Source organism: Serinus canaria, chromosome 17, assembly GCF_022539315.1.
Source record: "Serinus canaria isolate serCan28SL12 chromosome 17, serCan2020, whole genome shotgun sequence".
Lineage (NCBI taxonomy): Eukaryota > Metazoa > Chordata > Aves > Passeriformes > Fringillidae > Serinus > Serinus canaria.
Window position 1 is genome coordinate 11,043,344 of NC_066330.1, and position 18,913 is coordinate 11,062,256.

Here is an 18,913-nt window from a genome sequence, read left to right on the forward strand (position 1 = left end):
GCCCAAGGCTTCCTGAAAGGGAGAGGCAGAATGGACAGACGCACCCAAAGAAAGCAGCTGGCTAAAAACACCTTTACTGGCAAGAAGAAAAGCACAGGTGATCTTTCCATTCCACGGTATCAAAGCTCCATCCAAACTCCACCAGTTCAAGGTAAGTGAGGTCAGGAGCTGGTCCCTGCCACCAGGGAAGAGCTGCAGGGGAAAAACCCACCATGCTGGTGTCCCCTCTGCTCCATCTGTTCCCCCAAAGGGGAAAGCTGAGGGGTGGCTGCCAGGTACTGCTGCCTCTGTTGTCTTCCTGGGTCGAGGAGCTCAGCAGGTCCGGAACAACAGGGACACCTCCTCGCTCAGACATAAGGGTGCATAGGGCTGTCATCAGGGCACAGGACAGCACCCATCAGGAGTCCTCAAAATTCACTCCAGATGGTGCCTTCTTGCTGGAAGATGGAGGAAACATCAGAGTCACAAGCCCCAAGCCCTGCTGCCACATAACTTCGGAGCAGAGCCCACAGGGTGCCCAGCGAGCAGCATCCAGGCCCAGCACTGACCTTTTGAAACCAGGGTTAATGAGAGACTCTCCTGGTACCTTCCTTTTGCCTGGCAAAGCTGAGCCAGAAGCCTTACTCTTCCTGGGGCTGGGGTCTGCCTCGGTCAGGAACAGGCAGGACACAGATTACAGTTTACCCAGGAGGTCTGGCAGCCCTGCCAGTCCCTCCACGACCAGGGGGAACCTCTGGGAGGCCAGCCTGGCAGGACCAGCAGCCACAGAGGGCAAGAAAGGGCCAGACTTGGCCTCCTCTCCCAAAAGAAGCCACGGATATACCACAGCCTCCAGTCTGGAAGCACAGGAAAGCCTGCCCTCCTTCTGAGGCTGGCAATGCCCAGCCTTTGACCTGAGCATCCCAGACACCCTGAGAGCCACCACACTAAGCCCTGCCCCTGCTCTGCCTGGAAGAGCACCAGGACAACAGGTGGCTGCCAGCAGCCACAGATGAGGGCATTCAGAGTGTCCTGGAGAGCACATGGATACAGGACCAGCAGCCTCCAGGAGGGAGAAGACAAAATATTGCAGGAGCAGGACAGGTGCCCCTGGCAGTGCCTACCTGGCAGGAAGAGCTGCTGGCTCTGGGCAGTGTTCTTCTCAGGGCTGCAGGAAGATGCTAACGTCTCCACTGCTACTGAGAGAGGAGCCAGAGCTGAAGCTTGTGACAATGCCCCCCAATTCCACATGCAGCACTTCAAGCCTCCCCAGTAAGCTCCCTTCACAGCCAAACTGAGCCCCATTCTCCTCTCAGCACTTCCATCCAGACTGCTGCTTCTCCAAAATCTTTCCAGACCCCTCAGACAAAGATATCTGTATGGTGACTCTGACATTCAGGATGCTATAGTGATGCTGGCCGTGAGGACAAGGGCTGTGTTTCCACACAGAAACATACGACTGTGTCCTCCCGGCCCAGGCAGGGTCTCTTCTGCCTGTGGAGGTCTGGTGCAGACCCTGGCCAGCTTTGAGAACGGGCCGGCCCGAACAGGGAAGTGACGGGCAGCAGCTCTTCTGCCGGTCTATTGGGACCGGAGAAGAAACCACCTGGGGTGAAGCCCTCTCCTGCTACGGCTGAACTGGGGCACCTAGGGCACTTTAGGTGGGGGTGACGATCCCATGAAGGTGGCAGGAGCTGCTAGCCCTCCCCTCTTCTAAACCCATCACGGACCTTCCAGGCGCTTCTCCAGGCTCTCGATGCGGCCGGCCATGCCGAAGACCAGCGCCTGCAGCTGGCTGCGCGCCTCGGCGGCGGGCAGCTGGGCGAGAGCCACCGCCGGGCACTGCGGCTCCTCCGGCAGCCGCAGCGCGGCCGAAGCCGGGCCCAGGCTCAGCGCAGCGGCCCCGTGACCCAGGGCGGCCCTGCGGGAAGCCGGGGTAAGGGACGCAGGAGAGAGGGAGGACCTGGGCGAGGTGGGGCCTAGGGTGGGCGAAGCCCGGGGCGAGAGGGTGCCCGGAGCGAGGGAAGTCCCAGGGCGGCGGCACCCACCTGAGCATCGCGCCGTGCTCCGCCGGCGGGCACCGCTGCAGAGGGAGAGGAGGAGAGCGCGTCCATGGCCTACCTTGGGTCCAGATCCATCCCTGCCCCGCCGGCACGCCGGTCTCAGCCCCGGGCTCTCCCGCCTCCCCTTGTCCCCCCCCGGTACATACAGAGCTGAGCGCCGGGCAGCCACCGAGCTCCCCGGCCCAGACCTCCATCGCGTCGGTCACACTGCGGGAGGAAGCAGCTCAGGCCGGGGCTGCTCGACCCCCGCCAGCCGCCCACCTGCTCCTTCTCCCGCCCCGCTCTCACTAGACGACACCGTCGGGTCCGCAGTAACAGAGGAACCGGCCTGTCCCGCTTCGGAGCACATGGAAGGGCCCCGCAGGTTCCGCCATGGCCGCGGCGGAAGGGGCGGGCGGCAGGGGCGGGTCCTGCCCCGGGGCGGGCCCGGCAGCCTCGCCATGGTGAACCTGGGAGTGCGGCGGGTGGAGGATGATGTGGCCGCCAAGCACCCGGTGCGCCCCGCGGTGGACGTGCTGGGTGGCCTGGGGGTGCGGGGGGGCCCGGGACTGAGGGAGCCGGGTGGGCCTCCGGCCCTCACACTGACGCTTCCTCGCAGGCGCTGCAGCAGTACGCGGCTTGTCAGTCTCACGCCTTCATGAAGGGCATCGGCACCTTCTTGGCAGGTACGGGCCGGTCCAGCCACCCCGGCATCCCCCGGGCTGTTCTTGGCCGCTCCCACGGGGCAGCGGGGACGTCCCGGCCATGTCCGGTAATCGCGGCCTCGGTCTCGGCAGGCAGCGGGGCTGCCTTCGCGGTGCAGAAGATGGCGCGGCAGAAGCTGCCATACAGCCTGCAGTGGAGCCTGCTGTTGGCTGCCGGTAAGTGCCCAGCTCGAACGGAACAGAGGGGTGTTTGCCACTGTTATGGGGGCTCGACTCTGGCTCCAGCCACCTCCCTGTGCCCCGGTCCCCAGGGCTCAGGAGGGTTCGGGGCAGTAGGTGCTGTCCCCACCGTGGTGCTGCTGGCACTCCCAGGAGCACCTCGGCCGCCCCAGCTACAGGGTCCCTCGGAAGCTACGTGGTAACCAGAGCCGAGACGCAGAAATGCTCCAACTTTTGGATTTATCTGGAGACAGGCAAGTCCCCACAAGAGCTCGCCGTGACTGGTGGGGTGTCTCAGCCCACAGGTACAGTCATATCTTCCTACGGCTTTGCCTGAGCTTGTTGTGCTAGCTTCTTCCCTGCTGCAATAATTACTTTGCTGTCTTGTAATTTAGCTGGTGACCATGTCATTGCCAAAAATCTCATTATAAGTCCCACACTGGCACCCTGCAGCCAAGGGGTGGGAGCAGGAGCACCCATGGTGGGTGGAGTCCTTACTTAATTTCATGCCTCCCCTGTCCCTCTGTGCACCTGGCACAGTGGGTTCCTGAGCAGGGGTGGTGGTGTGGGCTGGGTGCACTTGCTGCTGTCTTCTGCCCTGCCTGCTTTCGGTATTCACAAAAGCCAGCACAAAAGGCTTATTTGCTGGAGGAGGAAGGAGAAGGTAAGGGATAGAGAGAGCAACTGAGGTGTGGAGGGATTTGCTGCCTAGTAGGGTGGGCGGAATTGGAGGGGCATCAAGACAGCCACTGGTGGACAATTCTTGTTGCTGCTCGCTTCCTTCTCCCATACATACCTTGAGCTCCCAAATCTAGGCCAACTTGAAGAGGCTTCATGTGCTTCACCAAGGCTCTGTGATTCTTTGCCCATGCCTGGCAAATCCACCAGGGTAGTTGGAGGTCCAGGGAATTTGTACTTTCTTGTTGCAGAAAACCTCCTTAGTGCAGAAGACGGGGACGGCGCTGCAACACTGGTGAGGAAGAACAGGTATGGTGACGTGGTGGACTAGCCAGCAGAGCATAGCCTGCTGTGTCTGTGTCTCACTTCACCCCTTCCTGTTTGCCCAACCTGATGCTGCCCATGCTGCCTGTGAGGGTGGTGGGCTTGGTGACACTTCTGGAAAGCTCAGAGGACTTGATCCTGCCAGAGCAAGCGTGGTGGAGGCACCTCAGGGATTGCTGCCTGCCCCAAGGCCTCTGAACTTCGCACTGGGGGTACAATTAAAGTTGAGAGCTGAATGCACTTGTTGTGGATGAGGTGAAGGGCAGAGCAGGTGGTGAATGTCAGCCTGAGGCAACCTCTGCTGTGAATGCTGGAGCAGAGAGTTCTGGTCCCTCTGTGGTGATGGCAGTTGCAGTCAGTACTTGGATTGCTCTGAGAGTGCAGGTGCAGACAAGTCTGGGCTAAGTTGTGAGGGTAGAGCTGTTGCTGTGTTTTCTGAGCCCAGCCAGTCCCCATGTCCCTTCCACCACAGCAGCAAGGCTTGTCATATCTACCTGAACAGGCCTGAGCTGAGTCCCACAGCTGGGTGGCCTCTGGGGTGTCCCCTTCCCCTGCAACAGAGCTGACCATGTGCCCAGGGCCCCTCTCTGCAGTGCTCACCTGTCATTGGCTAGTCCCAGATTGTCCATCCACATCCATAACTACTTGGCAAGGTAATCCCATGCACACAGTGGGGCATGTAGAGTTTTTCCATGTCAGACTCCAAGTCTTGACTAGGTCAATTTTCTGCTTTTAGTGGACGTCCAGCTCTTATTCAGCTGCAGCTGAATTTCTTAGAAGATGAAACCCAACCTGATTTCAGGGAGCTGCCCAGGTTCTTAGAGCAGTGTTTCAGCTTCAGGAACCGTGTGAGGTACATAGACAGGCCCTGAACGTCACCACAGGAGGGAGTCCCTGTGCTGAGGAGATGAGCTTGGGGAGGAAGCTGGGCTTGGAGGTTCACAGCATCCTCTGAACTGGAATCGGGCTTGCCCTGTGCAGAGAAATGGGGAGCAGCCAATGGAAGAGCTGAAAGCAAAGTGCTGCGGGGAACAGGTATGTTAAGTCAAGCATAGTATTCCAGGAGTTCAGCTGGAGCAGGAAAGGGTGTTGGGGAGCGAGCAAACCCATGGAGCAGAGTTGGTGCCGCCAGCAGGAGCAAAGAGGGCAGTGAGAAACTGCAGCTCCCTGCAGCCACTCCTCTCTAGTGTTTGTGGAACTTGCAGGGCAGGGGGAGACTTCCCAAAGGATTGGAGAGCTTGGACCAGTCCCATGCAGCTGCTGAGCACTGTGATGTGTGTCCTGGTGTCTGAGCTGCCAGTGACTGCAGCAGCAAATGTGAGCTGCTTTGCTGCTGCCCTTGAGCACCAGAGCTAGGCCCTGGCAGTGGAGGCTGCTGGCAGGTTGCTTTGCTGGGGGCTGTGGCAGTGAGAGACAGCTTGAGCTGCCTGCTCCTGGCTTTGGGGTGACTGTACCTCCAGCACTGGGGAAGCACAAGCTTGGTGACTGTGGCTGGCTGGAATCCTCCACCTCCAGGTAGGCCTGGGTCTGGCATGAGGTTTCCAGCCCACCTTGGTCTATTTGAGGTCACCTCCAGGCTGGTAGAGCACAGAGCTGTGACGGTGTCTCAGCACTGGACAGGCTGCAAGGGCTGAGACCTTTGGGCAGAGCCTGACCTGTGGATGGGGCTGAGGGGTTCTGCCCCCATTGGACAGCCAGGCTGAACTGCCTCTTGCTGATCACAAGCCACTGAGCCATAGTAGTGGTTACAAAGGTTTATTTCAGATTATTAAAAAAAATCAAGCAAAACCAAACCTTCTTCACCTTCTTGTACATCCCTGTTCTTACTCAATTGGAAATGAAGGTTCATCCTCCTAGCTGCCTGGTGTGGGGTGATGCCAGGCTCAAATCCCAGTGCAGAGCAAAGCCCCGCAGTGTGGGAGCCTGTCGACTCTGTGCCAGCATGGCCGTGCACCACAGAGCTGCAGGAACTGGGGTGTGCAGGAGTCTCTGGATGTGGCAAAAACAAGTCTGGCATAGGAACCATGGGGGTAGTGAAGGCATCATGTCTGGTTGTTGAAGTGGGACCTGGAAGCTGCCATCTTCCCACATGTGGTTGTTGCTAAGTCCTTACCCAAAGCTGAGGTCAATGGCCAAGGAAAAGACCTTACCTTCAGGAAGGTCTCTGGGGTTTGTACATCAGACAGAAAGACAACGTGAGCTTCAGCTGATGCCTGGAGCTCCCCAAGGAGACAGGGCTGATGCTCCAGGGACAGGCTAGTGAGGTTGGCTATAAGGACTAGTGTAAGTAATATTCCCCATTCATACTCATACATATGACAATTAATTCTGTTGTTGCTTGGGCTCATTGGCTCAGTTCAGCTCAGCTCTGGTGGCAGGAAGATGCCCTAGCTCTGAATGTCCCATTTCCAAGCCTGCTCTGGGGTCCATCCCTGAGTAGTGCAGGGAAACATTTAAGCCTTTCTCCCACAGGGCCAGTGATTCTCTTCTGTCCTTCCTTTCCTGCAGCTTGAGGGCAAAGGGAAGGCAAAAGGACACAGCTATTCTTCTTGGATAGTGTCAGGTTTTGGAGGAGGACATTGAGCACTTGCCACATCCCAAGCATTCAGAGCAGGGAGCCTCCAGCAGGTAGGATGGTTCTGGTCCTGCAGATATGGCCCACCTTGTCCCTGCCATCAGATTATGCTGGACTTGCTGTGCCGGAGCAGGCAGATGGCAGTCACCAGGGATGTCAGGGTGGTGACCACGAAGAGCAGGATGAGGATGACCCAGTAATTGTACAGCATGCTTTTGTGGGAGGAGGGGTTCTCTGCCGGGATCATGTTGGTGAGGTTCAGCATGTAGCCCAGGGCCCAGCCAATGGAGGTTTCTCCTGCCTGTGGAAACACCATGGCATGGTCACCATCCAGCCAGCCCAGCTGTATGGGCCTCAGGAGACCATGGAATTGTGGAATCACTGAAGATGGAAAAGACAACTAAGATCATGGAGTCCAACCCATAACACCAGCACTGCCAAGGCCACCACTAAACCAAGTGCCACATCTGCACATGTTCTAAATCCCTCCAGGGATGGTAACTACCCCATCCGTGGGCAGCCTGTTCCAATGCCTGACCACACTTTCCATGAAGTAATTTTTCCTAAAATATAACTGAAACTTCCCCTGGCAAAATTTGAGGCCATTTCCTTGTCCTGTGACATGTTACCTGCGAGAAGAGACCAACCCCTGCCTGCCTACAACCTCCTGTCAAGGTGTTATAGAGAGTGAGAAGGTCCCCCTTGAGCTTCCTTTTCTCCAGGCTGAGTTCCCCAGCTCTCTCAGCTGCTCCTCATAAGACTTGTGCTCCAGACCTTTCTGGGACAGCTTTAGCCCAAGGGAGAAGAGTGCGGGGGAAGCCACAGCCCCCTTGAGCCTCTGCTTGCCCACAAGTCCAGCCAGCCCAGGGACAGAGCAGTGTCCATCTTGTGCTGAACTGGGCTCATCCCCTGGGAGCAAAAGGGTATATGCTCAGGCCAGTCCTGATCTCCTTACATATCCCATAGCGTGTGCAGACAAAAGTACCTCCTGCCCTGAGGTAACTTCCCAAAAAGCCTCAGCAAAGCATTGTTTGGGATGGCTGGTGGCTTGAGGGCCACGGAAGGGCTGAAGGACCTGATCCCATGACCACCCCAACAGCCAGCTCAGCTCATTTGTTTCCATCCCCTAGGAGATCACTCCAAAAAATGAGAGTTCCATCCTGCCCCTGTTCACTGAGATCTTCCTTGATTCTGCTTCACTCTTTATCTGTGTGGGTTCATCTCTCCTGCAGGGTTCTTTGGCCTAACTCCAAAGAGATACCATGGGATGGGGATGTATTTTGGTGCTACCCACCTTCTTCTGGAAGGCAATGTTGGGGAAGGAGTGGTTGTTGAAGTTGTAGCCTTTGGTGGTGAGCAAATACACAAATGTGCTGACAGCGCAGTAATCTGGCAGCCTTTTCTCCAGCTTCGGGGCTTTCAGGAGCAGCTGGGTGGGATGCACAGAGGGAAAGAGAAGAGAGGTCAAGCCAGCAATGGCCAGGCTTGTGTCTGTGGCCTGAAGCTCAGGGTGGTTGCATCTGTGAGGCCAAGGCTACCCCTACCCACCTGAGCCCTCTCCCAGTCCCATGTAGGAGCCGTCAATTGCCTTCCCCCTACTCCATTGGTGCCAGGAAACCCAGTGACCTCCAAGGGCTTCTCTCAAAGCCTGGGTGATACCCCACATGAAGCAGCCCCCTCCTTCCCATGCTGCCCAGGGAGCCCACCTCACTCCAGCTAGTGGTACAGATGGTCTCTGCAGCATCCTTCAGGTCGCTGGGCAGGTGCACGGGTCTTCCCATCACAGTCTGTATGAAATCCACCGTGTAGAAGAAGGCAGAGAAGGCCTGATGGAGGGAAAGGAGCAGCTGTGAGACAGGCTTGGAGTAAACTCTAATCATGAGCAGACACTCTGGCCAATATGGTGGGCACCAACAACTGCTGTTGCAGAGCTGGGGGTCTGAATTTGCTGCCACATGATGCTGGGGAGCTGCCCAGCCAGCAGCTGAGTCACCACCCTCCTCTTATGGGACTTACAATGAAGTTTCCTGAAACCTTCGGCTGGAAAACACCATCAAAGGAGCAGTGAGAGAAGGAGCAGTTGGTGAAGTCAAAGAGCTTGCTGACATGCAGAGTACAGAGGTTCCCATTCCCAGTGCCGACCAAGGTAACAATGGTGTTGAGGGCAAGGCTTGGCCTCTCCTTCTCTGTGCAGGGGCTGTCATAGATGCTGCTCAGCAACAGGCTCTTGTTGTAGCCCATAGGCCAGCAGGGATGGGAGACAGTTTCTTGGTAGCTCTCAGCCTGCCAGAGGAGGGACACATGGGGTGCATGAGCTGTGCACAGCACAGCATCCCCAGAGCTTGAGCAGCCAGACACAGAGCAGTTGACAAAAGTGTCTCAAAATGGCTTGGGGTGTCTTGGCTCTAGCCAAGAGCTGCATCATCTAATGGAGACTGTGGGAGAAAGCCCTGGGAACACAGAAAAGGGTTGGGGGCAAAACCCAGGTTGGCTGGTAATGGTGTGCAGCTGGTCCAGGGCTGAGGGGACAGTGTAAACACTGAGGTGAGGGGGCAGCTGTGGGGTCATGACAGCCAGCATCCACATCAAGCACACACTGTACCTGGAGGAATTTGGAGAGCAGCCTCTTGAGGACCTGGTCCCTCCCATAGCAGAGGAAGCTCTGCGTGTACACTTTGTATGCCTGGCCATACAACTTCAGCATCACCTCATTTCTGGGGTTTTCAATTGTGTCCCTGGTTTCAAAGGTGATTTGTGTGGAAGCACCTCCAAAGTCCATGGCCCCGAGGGTCTTCTTCTGAGGCTGGATCCATTCTCCGAGCCATCCTCGCTGAGCCAAGGAGGATAAGAGCAGGCATAAGCGTATGAGGAGCTGTGCAGCCACCACAGCCATCTCACTGGATGTCACCATCCTCTACTCACCTTGATGAAGTTCTCAAGGAGATAGTTTGCAGTGACCCAGCCAAAGACCCCTTCCTCTTCCCCTGACAGGATCTTTGCTCCCCGGAAATCAAAGGGGTATGTCTTCAGTGTGGCTGCTACAGCTCTGAGGACAGCATCCGACGCTTGTGGGTCCGCAATGCTGTGGGCCAGGTGAGAGGGCGGAGTGACAGACCTGTGCCACAGTGCTGCAGAGCCCTTCCTGTTCCAACGGCCCTTGAGGGCCAGCACTGCCATAGCAGGGCCCAGGAGAGAGGTGAACCTTTGCCTGGGTACTCATAAGGAATGTCCCAAAAAACACTACCTAATTCCCCTTGGCTCTGCTGGAGGAGGCAGGTAGCAGGAATGAAGTGTGCTCCTCCCTGCTGGGACAATGGAATTCATCCTGCCTGGGCTGAGTGAGGGGAGCATGACTCCTCCCCCGTGTGCTTTTTGAGAGGTTATTATTCTCACTGTGTCCCATCAGGCTCGCAGTGGGTGCAAGGGATTTTCCTCCTAGCATCCAAAAAGTCTGGGTGGGTTATCCTGGTGCTGGCCCCTCCACCAGCCCTCGCTAGCACTGTGCTGGCTGTGCCCTGCAGAGTATATTCTGCTCTAAAAGGCAGAACCACTTCTGCAGGGGACACAGCACTGGGCAGGTGGGTGGTCAAGAGCTTTGCCCAGCAAAAGGGCAACACTTCAGCCATCCTTCACCATCTCCACCCCTGCTGTATGTGGCAAGCTGGCATTTCAGAGTGGCACGACAGGGCCCCCCTGAGCACTCACTTGAGCAGACGCATGCCAGCCGTGGCGCCCAGGTAAAGCGGGGTGCCCGCGTGCTTCTCCTTGGGGACATCTCTCAGGGCCTGGTTCAGGCAGTGCTCCAGGCTTGTCCCAGCCACCAGAGGGTTTGAGCTGTAGCTGGAGATGCCAGGACCTGTGAAGAGGAAAAAGCATTGCTCCCTGCTGGTGAGGAGATGATGCTCAGTGGAAAAATGCCTAGTGAGCAGCTTTGCCCCTTCCAGGCTTTCCAAAAGGCAGTTTTCTATGGGCATGGAGCCATCCAGGGGCCAGCCACATCTCTCTGCCCACGCTGCATTCTCTGCTGGCTGACAGTCTGGGAAAGGTTGGAAAATGGAGTGTGAAAAACTGACCCTGGCTCCTCACTGGGCTAGGCAGGGAGCTGGATTGTTCCCTGGTGGTTCAGTACCTGCCAGGAAAAGACAAACCAAAGCATGCTCAGCTGCAAGCCTTGGGGAGAGTTGGGAGACATTTTAGGAATAGAGCTGAACCCTTTAGAACATATCACTACACTGGTGAATACAGAGGGAGGCAGCTGGGCATGGCAGGGGCACTCACACCATGCTGCCCTGCCACAGGGATGCAACAGACACCGCCACCAGCCCCTGACCAGGGCAAGCTCTTACCCTCCACATCACACATGCTGTGCTCGCTGACCACCCCGGTGTCATTCTCCTTGTCTGCAGGCCACTTGTAGATGAACATGGCGGTGTGGGAGGACCCAGCGTCCAGCACGATGCCATACTGCAGGGGGAAGGCAGTGGGTCAGGCCTGGAGGCTGAAGGTCCCCTGGGTGCTCCAGCCCTTACCAAGGGAAGGCACTGGGGCTCAGTGCACAACCCATCCACACTCCTACCCTGTCAGTGCCCAGCAGCTCCGGAGTATCATCTGGCAGAGGCAGGCTTTGCTCAGCCCAGCCTGGCACTGCTGGGCCCACACCTGCCTAAAGAGGGCACTGCCTGGCATGTGACTGGGAGTGGGATACTGGCCATTCTGGAATGCTATTTGGAACAGCACAGGGACTCTAGCTTTTGGGTAAAGGGACCCCGTTGAGTGCAGCTCAGGGGGCTCTTCCCGCACTGCAGGCTCCCATCACTCCTGGCTGCCTGCTGAGCCATGCTAGCTGGTCCCTGGGACTGGTGATGGGGAGAGACACCTGAAATGGCTCCTTGGGATGCTCTTGGCCAAAGAAGGGCAGCCAGGCCCCTCATCCCTTCTGCCCTTGTATGGCTGGGCTATTCTCTGGCTATAAATAACCCTGCTCCTCCTGCCAAACAAGGTTACCCAGCTCCCAGGGAGGGGACACCATACATGCTGCCTGCAGCACCCCTGGGCTTAGCCCTCTGCCTGACCCCTGCTGCCCATAGTCTCAGGGTTGCCTATACTGGCCCCCACTGTGCCCCCTCAGGGCTGTGAGTATGGGGGGAAAGCAAGGCAGGAGACAGAACCACCCCAACTGAGCATCTCTGGGGTGAAGCCATCTAAGGCTTAAACCTCCTATGAGTCTGTCTGCTCCTGCCCTACCCAGACTCAATACAGCCAAGGGCTGGAGTAGGCAGTTCCTCTCCCTGCCCAGAAGCCACCCCAGCCCTGCCTGCTATGGGTGCCCCATGCTACCCCCGTCCCTATCACCTGATTTTCATCAGCTCAGGCAACAGAAATGTCAAGGACACCCGAGGTCCCCACTTATAGGTAGCCTCAATTACACCATGAACCCATGGCCCTGCACCAGTAGTACCTCCTGCTCCCTCAGAGGACCATCTCACGTGGTGACCCTCCCAGACTTGCCCAGTGATTGGTGATTTGCTCGTGCCCTGGGCCAAAAGCTACAATCTAGCAGAGGATCCCCCTCTGTGGCCAGGCTGGAGTAGTGGAGTAGCTTCAACTCCTGACAAACACTGCAGAGAGGAGGAAATAGGCTGACAATCCCCCAACACCTCTCCCCAGCCTCCTGGGCTGGGTGCTGGTGTGAGTGCTCCGGGCAGGCTTAGAGAGCTCTCAACACTCTCTTTGCCCAGCACGTGGCACCCCCGTCCGTTCTTGCCAGAGCAACTTCTGCCTTGCCTTGCCTTCCTGGGATCCCGTCACCCCTGTGTCCCCAAGTGAACAGTCACTGACCAAGCACAGGAGAGTCTGAGGAGGGTCCAGCCCTAGGGGACCCCCTCTGTCCACCTCGGTGGCACATGCGCCCACGCCCTCTGTAGTCACCATGCAGATGTCTCCGGTTTGCTTACAAGGCCCTGCATTACCCCAGGTATCACTTGGAGTGACACTAGCAGGAGCAGGGTGACAAGGCTGTCCCCATCAGGAAAGCATGGGTAGGTCATCCCCAAACTTGGGGCTGAGTGCAGCCAAGACCCTAGGAATAGTCTCCAGCCCAGAGATGCCATGGAGGGGCTGAAGTCCACAGAGAGGGACAAGGCTGGAGACAGGGATATCTACATGGTGGCAAGGGCTGAGAGATGCTGTAGTATGAAACAATAAGGATGACCTGCAGTGCCAGGGATACCTGGTGCCACCCACCAGGAGTGGGGTCAGCCTGGGAGGGGAATGCCGGGGATGCCAGATTTACCCCATGGCAGGAAGGGACATGGCCACATGGCTGGCTCTAGGGCGAGCAGGAGGAGACCCACCACCTGTGACAGGGGGAAGGCTGGTTCCCAGGGTTTCTTCCTGCATTCAGCAGGGCTCACTTGGCTGTGCCTCACTTCCCACCCCATGGAGAGCTGGTACCAGGATGTATTCATGGGGGTACATACCTGGGGTGGAGTTGCACATGTAAAGAGATGCACAAATGTGTATGCACATATGCACGCATATCCGTGTGCATGTGGTCTACATGCTGCAGGAGTGCACATGTTTGTGCGTGTGTGCATGGGCATACAAAGGTGTGTGCAGCTTTAGGTGTGGATGCAGGTATGTGGGGGTGCTTACATGTGGGTGTGCACAGGTGAGGTATGCATGCACTTAGATGTGCCAATGTGTGTGCACATGGGTGCACGTGTCTGTGTACACGTGCATTTAGGAGGGGTGTGTGCATAGGTGTGCGTGGGCACACATGCCACACTGCATGCCCAGGGAAGTGCAGGCAATGAGAGGCAGCACAGAGCCTACACCCAGAGCAAGCCCCATGCAGAGGTGACATGTTGGGGTGACAGCTGGGGCAGGATGCAGAACTGGCTGCGCATGTAGGCACATCCTAGTGCCCTTTGCTGACAACACCTGTGGATCAGGGTGGGGGTATCTTCACTTAGACCCCCAGCCCATTGCCAGCAGGTGTGTAGTGGTGGGTGAGGGGAATCCCATGGGTCCCCCAGCCTTGGCGGTTGTGGATGCCATGGGACAGGGAGAGAGAAACGGCAAGCGTTTCTCACAGCAGCTTGTGAGAGATTTTAGGGAGTTGGAAAGATGTGATAACCTGTTGACTATAAACAACTTGCAGGTGCTGTTTTTCTACCTTGTTTTTCCACCTTGTTTTTCCGTTCCTCTCAAGGACAGTGCGTGAGAAAGATGTTTCTGTTTGTTAGCCAATAGAATAGAATCTATCGTACCGCTCTATAAAAACCGCGCGGTTCTTTTGAATAAAGCGCTTCTTCACCTTTGCTATGATCCTGCCTCTCGTCTGTTCCTGCCCTGACCCCGGTGCGTGAGCGACAGGCGGTGGCAACAACAGCGCTTGCCCTGGCTGAGGTAAGGTGCTGCAACATGATGGTGCTGCCTTTGCAGACAGTGCCTGGCCAACTGCTGCCACAGCTCACCCCACAGCCACCCCAGCAGGAGAGGAGTCACCGCAGCTTCATGCCAGCCCCTCCTGAGGGCACGGGATTTGGCACCCAGCTTGTCCCTGTGGAGAAGACATCCTTGCCTGGGAGTGGTAAGCAGGGGTGAGAATTGTGCACATGGTGCACGAAGGCACCAAGGCAGACATGGGCAGCCTAGTATGTTCCCAGTGATGAAGAAATGTCATCTCTTCCAGTCCCAAGGGTACCTCATGCCTCCAGCATTCACACAGAAATCATGAATGGGATCACCTTACAGTGGAGTGCAATGGTGCCAGCCCCTGGCCCCAGATCATGTCCCTGTCTTAGCTTCTGTCCCTGCCTAGAACCTGGGCTTGGGCATCAGAGCCACCACATTCCCCAGAGTGCGCTGGTGTGTGGGTCTGAGTCACGGCTGAGCCATGGACATAGGCAGGTGGGCTCCAGGGGCCCTACAGGTGGGAAGCCCCAGGAAGGAGGATAAAAGCCCACCCTGATAGTGATTTGCAGTGTAAGTGCTGCCCTCAGCTCTGCCAGCTGAGCTGCCGTGTGCCTGCTAACAAGTACACTGCAAATGAGGGCTGGGATGACACAGGGATGCCTTGGCGCACTCCCACACCAGCACCTGGCGCCCATCACCCCTCTCATCTGCCTCGGCATGTTTGCCTACTGGCACCCAGGGCTTTGGCAGGGCCTCATGCATGTGGGACAGTCCCAAACACCAGCATCTCCTGGTGGCACAGGGATTTTTCTAAGAGAACCCTCTGACCAGACCCTGGTGATGCGGCAGGCAGGGGTGACACAGACGGGTCGCCATTGTGGCCCCACACTTTTCCAATGCCAGCCCTATCTCTGCTGCCTCCTAAGTTACCCATGGTCCCAAGGGCTCTGCCCCGATGCAACATCACTCAGGCCAACCCCAGTCAGGGCTGCTCAGTCCTGAAGCCCCTGCAGAGGGGGCACAGAAGACTGTCATGTTCCCAAAGGCCATGAGTAGTGCTTGGAGCTCCTGATCAGTGTATGGCTCTGCCCAGAGGAGGAGGCAGATGGGGACATTGAGAATGTCCCATGTGCTGTTGCCTGGCACTGTGCTCCATGGCCATGCCAGGACTCCAGCCCCCATCCCACAGGCCCTCCAGGCTGTCCCATGTCGCGTGAGGGGCTCATCCCTGGCCTCCCACCATTCTGCCTTTCTGGAGGGTGGTGAGATCATGTAGCACTCAGGTTTGCAGTGAGTTGTGACAGGTTTCCTTCCTGCTGCAGTAGCCGCAGCAGCCACAGGACATAGAAATTGCAGGGATACATTTGCCAAAAGAAGAAAGAAAAGGGGTGTCAAGAGCAGGCAGCAGCTCAGGGCAGTCAGGCCATGACCTCCACTGCAGACCCACGATGGAAGGATCAGCCCCTCAGCAACAAGATAACTAATCCAGGGTAGTCTTAGGGCTATATTCCATGCAAAGGAGCTGGAAAGGGAAAATGTGGAGCTGTAGCTCATCAGTGAACAGCACTATCCAGCAGCTAACATGGACTGAGTCAGCAAGGACCTAATCTTGTCCAGGCCATCAGAAGATGTGCCCAGGGTCTCCCACGGCAGGACCGACCTCTAAACCACGTGGGCATCTTTTGGGCTGAGTTAAAATGACACAAAGTTCTGCATTCTCAAAACAGCACTGGGCTCTGTGTGAAAGCAAGTCCTCAGCACCTTCCTGGTGCCAGCCTCATGGGAACAGGCACTGCTGGACACCAAAGCACACACCATGCTGGACCTCATTGCACTGAGTCCCTGGGCCAGGCCTTGTGCAGAGCAGGGTCAGGACCCAGGTAGGTGTTCAGGGATGCTTGGCCCTAAACCACAGCAGTGCCTGCAGACTAGAAGGTGCTAGCACTCAGAGGGAGAAAAAGCATCAAAAAAGGCACAAGAAAAAAAGTTTCTGGAAATTAATTTGGTTTGAAACCAAAGGTCCATCTTGGAACCAGGAAGAAGAAAGGGTTTCTAGGCTGATCCAAGTGCTACATATTTTATATTAGATCATACTGATCTAATTCCTCCATGTTCCAAAAGGTAAAATCCACTTTGAAACCAGCTCAGGGCACTGCCCAAGATGCCCCAGCGTGTGGTAACAGGTGGAGAAGAAAGGTGTCACAGAGAGGGAGTTAAAAATTGGTTACACTAAGAGCAAAAAGGGTCATCTTGGCTAAGCCTGCTTGTCTTCATTACATCTGACAAACCCAGAGAGAAGGCAGCAGCACATCTGGCATGCAGACTGGCTCAGAAAGTTTCCAAGTAAATTGCTTGGGATGAGAAAAAGGGGGTTTTAGAGTAAATATTTTTCAGGACAAGAGCCTGGGACTATTTTAAAACAAAAGACTTGTCCTACAAAGGGAGTACTTGGCCAACAAGAAATTGTTCGGGAACCTCTTTCATCATCCAAATTTATGACAAAAATTTTTTTAAAAGCAGCTTGTATTCAAAGGAAAGTGCATTTGTCACCCAGCAGCACTGGCTCAGGCAATGCAGTGGAGCCCGGGGAGATGCTGGGGTGCTCAAGGAAGCCCTGGGCCAGGCAGAGCAGCCGCAGATGCTGACTCGGCTGCTCTGACCTGGGGGGCCGCTGTCTTTCAGTGTGTCCAACAGATTCCCCTCCCAAAGCGCACGTTCTAAGGCACAACGGATGGACGGCCGAAGGTCCCGCAGCCAGCGGATGCCGCAGCGGAGATGCCACGCAACGGCTCTCGCTACTGGGGCAGCTCTGCCGCTGCGCACCTGGCGGAGGCTGCTCCCTGCGACCCTTCCCGCAGATGAGGGACCCCTCAGCCCTGGCGCCTCCCGTGACGCTGGGGATCCTCTGATGCCGGCGTCTCTCCCCCACCAGTATTCCCGCACACCGAGAATGCCGCACACCGACGTGCCCACGGCGGCTCCCCCAGCCCCCGGCAGCCCAGGACCTCCCGGTGCCCGCCGCCACTCCGCGCCCAGTCCCCCCGCGCCGCCCCGCTCACCTTGAAGCCCGGCGGGCCCCGTGCGTCCCCAGAGCCGAGGAGGAGGAGGAGGATGCCCAGTAGGCAGCCGAGGGCCAGGAGCAGGAGCAGGGCGGCCAGGCGGCGGGCCATGGCGGAGCGGGGCAGGTGAGCGGCTCGGCAGCGGCGGCGGCGGCGGCTCCTGCCGCTCCTCCTCCCCCGCCTCCTCCTCGCCCGCCTCTCCCGGCTGAGTCACCGCCGCCCCGGCCCACCCGGGCGGGACACCGGGCTCCGTGGCACTGCGCGGGGCGGCCCGGGCTGCGAGTCCTGCGGCTGCCCCGGAGCCGCACTCAGATCTTCCTGCCCCCTCCGCCCCGGGACCAAATCGATCTGCCTCTCCCAGGCACCGTTCTTTTGCCCAGGATCAGCCCCAGCCCGGCCCCTCCGGTACCGCCCCGGCCCCAGAACCAGCTTTGTCCCTCGAGCATCACCGTTACCGAGAGGGCTCAGCCCAATCCTGTCCCTCCTCCCTGGGCACAGCTTGTGTCCATAGGATCAGCCCCATCTACCCCTCCGGGCGTGGTCCTTGACCCCAGGCTCAACCCCATCCTGGCCCCCTCCCTAGGGCTTAGCCCTTCGATGGGTTCAGTAGGATGTGGGAACATCCTGAGATACAGAAAAGCTCCAAGAACCTCTCATCTACAATGATTAACAGCTGTGGCTGTGTTCCTGCTTTTAATCATCACAAGAACTTCGTGACAGCCCTGAGGAGCCCAGATGTATATTGAGGCTGTTTTCAATATGGTCACGAGTGAATAATGTGATGCATTTGCATAGGGAGCAGTGAGCCAAAGAAGGTTTGGTTCCTTCCGCTGAGAAGGACATTTGCAGCTTGCTTACGCAGTGGGATACAACAGTGAACAAAATAATAAACAAGGAGAGAAGGCTGGAGGTCACAGCTCCTAGAGCAGCTGGGTTGCAGGCTGCGGGTCACAACCTCACACTGCGGGTGTGAGCTGAGACTCCTCACGCCTGCCTCACTCCTCAATACTTTCTTGAAGCAAGGAGCTTTCCTGCCACTCACAGCTGACCCCTGCACAGCACACATTGCACCATTGCACCTTCTGCAGAGCTCCCTGCCCATCACCGTGGTATTGGGGTGCAGAGGTGCTCATGGGGCTAAGCCTTTGCCCAGGGCTTGTGGTACAGGAACCTCCAGCCCTGATGCACCACTCCATTGCACAGGTTCTGCAGCTGAAAGTCCCACAGAGGATGAGCTCCAGTGCTGTCCCCACCTTCACCCTGGCAGTGCCCATCACTGTGGAGCAGGGCTTCTCTGCAGGACTGCTGTGAGTCTGTTTGCAGGGGTTTATCTCCTCACTTCAATTTATTAAGCACTTAACTCTGGAAAATCCGTGTTAATCTATTCCATACATCATTATATTAATTTATGTGAAAAAAAAATTTGCTTCTGCTGCTGATTATGGCACAGGAAACCACAGTCCTGTCCTTGAGGCTCAGCACAGCATCATTTCCACTGCCTTTCTGCCTTCCCAGGCTGACTCTTCTTAAGTTTCTAGGGGGAAAATACCTGCCTATTATTGACTCTTCACGCTGCCCATCTCACCTTCTGAGGCAGTCATCTGCCATCCTGTACAGTGCAACTGCAACAGGAATTATCATAGAGAGATCTTTTCTGGATTAATCCTTCTCTCAAACCTCCTGCTTCACCTTTAGATGGACAGGCAATGAGGTCTTCAAAGACTAAAAAGGAACAAAAAAATCTCTTTTCTGAATGGTGGGGAGCAGAAACAGGGTTGGAGGAGCCCTGTGGGAGTAGGGATGGTCCCCTTGCACCTCATCCTTCTTTTGGTTTTGGGGACTTTGGAGCAAGTTCCTATCTGTCAGGTGGTCCTTGCTGTGTTGGGACCCATCCTGGGAGATGTGAGTGTCCTCCATACCTTGGTCTTGCACAGACTTGGCCATCCTATTCCC

The 18,913-nt window shown here is 56.8% G+C and overlaps 3 protein-coding genes across 9 annotated transcripts; 1 reads left to right on the forward strand and 2 right to left on the reverse strand.

The window, feature by feature from the left end:
* Positions 1-58: 58 nt before the first annotated feature.
* Positions 59-2,428, reverse strand: PAXX (PAXX non-homologous end joining factor). 3 transcript variants are annotated; one of them, XM_030230874.2, is made up of 7 exons: positions 2,331-2,428; positions 2,189-2,249; positions 2,028-2,062; positions 1,710-1,900; positions 1,104-1,175; positions 549-642; positions 59-437 (listed from the first exon to the last, which is right to left on the reverse strand). In XM_030230874.2, exons 1-7 carry the CDS (start codon positions 2,414-2,416, stop codon positions 398-400), a joined length of 579 nt encoding a protein of 192 aa, XP_030086734.1. In that variant the 5' UTR covers positions 2,417-2,428; the 3' UTR covers positions 59-397. The 3 variants fall into 3 exon arrangements, with proteins under 3 accessions (XP_030086734.1, XP_030086732.1, XP_030086733.1); XM_030230872.2 differs by having other exon boundaries at positions 2,028-2,249; XM_030230873.2 differs by lacking the exon at positions 549-642 and having other exon boundaries at positions 2,028-2,249.
* TMEM141 (transmembrane protein 141) lies at positions 2,390-4,147 on the forward strand. Of its 4 annotated transcripts, none has more exons than XM_018917930.2 (5): positions 2,390-2,536; positions 2,641-2,707; positions 2,819-2,902; positions 2,998-3,210; positions 3,835-4,147. In XM_018917930.2, the coding sequence occupies exons 1-5, from the start codon at positions 2,390-2,392 to the stop codon at positions 3,912-3,914; spliced, it is 591 nt and encodes a 196-aa protein (XP_018773475.2). In that variant the 3' UTR covers positions 3,915-4,147. The 4 variants fall into 4 exon arrangements, with proteins under 4 accessions (XP_018773475.2, XP_009091794.4, XP_030086735.2 ...); XM_009093546.4 differs by having other exon boundaries at positions 3,079-3,210; XM_030230875.2 differs by having other exon boundaries at positions 3,085-3,210.
* A 1,499-nt stretch (positions 4,148-5,646) lies between these two features.
* ENTPD2 (ectonucleoside triphosphate diphosphohydrolase 2) lies at positions 5,647-17,123 on the reverse strand. 2 transcript variants are annotated; one of them, XM_009093547.4, is made up of 9 exons: positions 16,961-17,123; positions 10,829-10,946; positions 10,188-10,338; positions 9,405-9,564; positions 9,085-9,312; positions 8,499-8,765; positions 8,189-8,308; positions 7,777-7,911; positions 5,647-6,783 (listed from the first exon to the last, which is right to left on the reverse strand). In XM_009093547.4, the coding sequence occupies exons 1-9, from the start codon at positions 17,069-17,071 to the stop codon at positions 6,583-6,585; spliced, it is 1,491 nt and encodes a 496-aa protein (XP_009091795.1). In that variant the 5' UTR covers positions 17,072-17,123; the 3' UTR covers positions 5,647-6,582. The 2 variants fall into 2 exon arrangements, with proteins under 2 accessions (XP_009091795.1, XP_018773473.1); XM_018917928.3 differs by lacking the exon at positions 8,499-8,765.
* Between the last annotated feature and the right edge of the window lie 1,790 nt (positions 17,124-18,913).

Bases quoted from the DNA above. Each gene is read 5' to 3' on its own strand.
- TMEM141 (XM_018917930.2), top strand. From the start codon at position 2,390: ATGGAAGGGCCCCGCAGGTTCCGCCATGGCCGCGGCGGAAGGGGCGGG. The intron at 2,903-2,997 runs GTAAGTGCCCAG...CCCGGTCCCCAG, and splicing joins GAGCCTGCTGTTGGCTGCCG to GGCTCAGGAGGGTTCGGGGC. The intron at 3,211-3,834 runs GTACAGTCATAT...TTCTTGTTGCAG, and splicing joins TGGGGTGTCTCAGCCCACAG to AAAACCTCCTTAGTGCAGAA.
- PAXX (XM_030230872.2), bottom strand. From the start codon at position 2,416: ATGGCGGAACCTGCGGGGCCCTTCCATGTGCTCCGAAGCGGGACAGGC. The intron at 1,901-2,027 runs GTGGGTGCCGCC...GGCTTCCCGCAG, and splicing joins GAGCACGGCGCGATGCTCAG to GGCCGCCCTGGGTCACGGGG. The intron at 643-1,103 runs GTAGGCACTGCC...TGACCGAGGCAG, and splicing joins CCAGCAGCTCTTCCTGCCAG to ACCCCAGCCCCAGGAAGAGT.
- ENTPD2 (XM_009093547.4), bottom strand. From the start codon at position 17,071: ATGGCCCGCCGCCTGGCCGCCCTGCTCCTGCTCCTGGCCCTCGGCTGC. The intron at 7,912-8,188 runs GTGGGCTCCCTG...CATCCCACCCAG, and splicing joins GTACCACTAGCTGGAGTGAG to CTGCTCCTGAAAGCCCCGAA. The intron at 6,784-7,776 runs GTGGGTAGCACC...GTGTTTCCACAG, and splicing joins ACATTGCCTTCCAGAAGAAG to GCAGGAGAAACCTCCATTGG.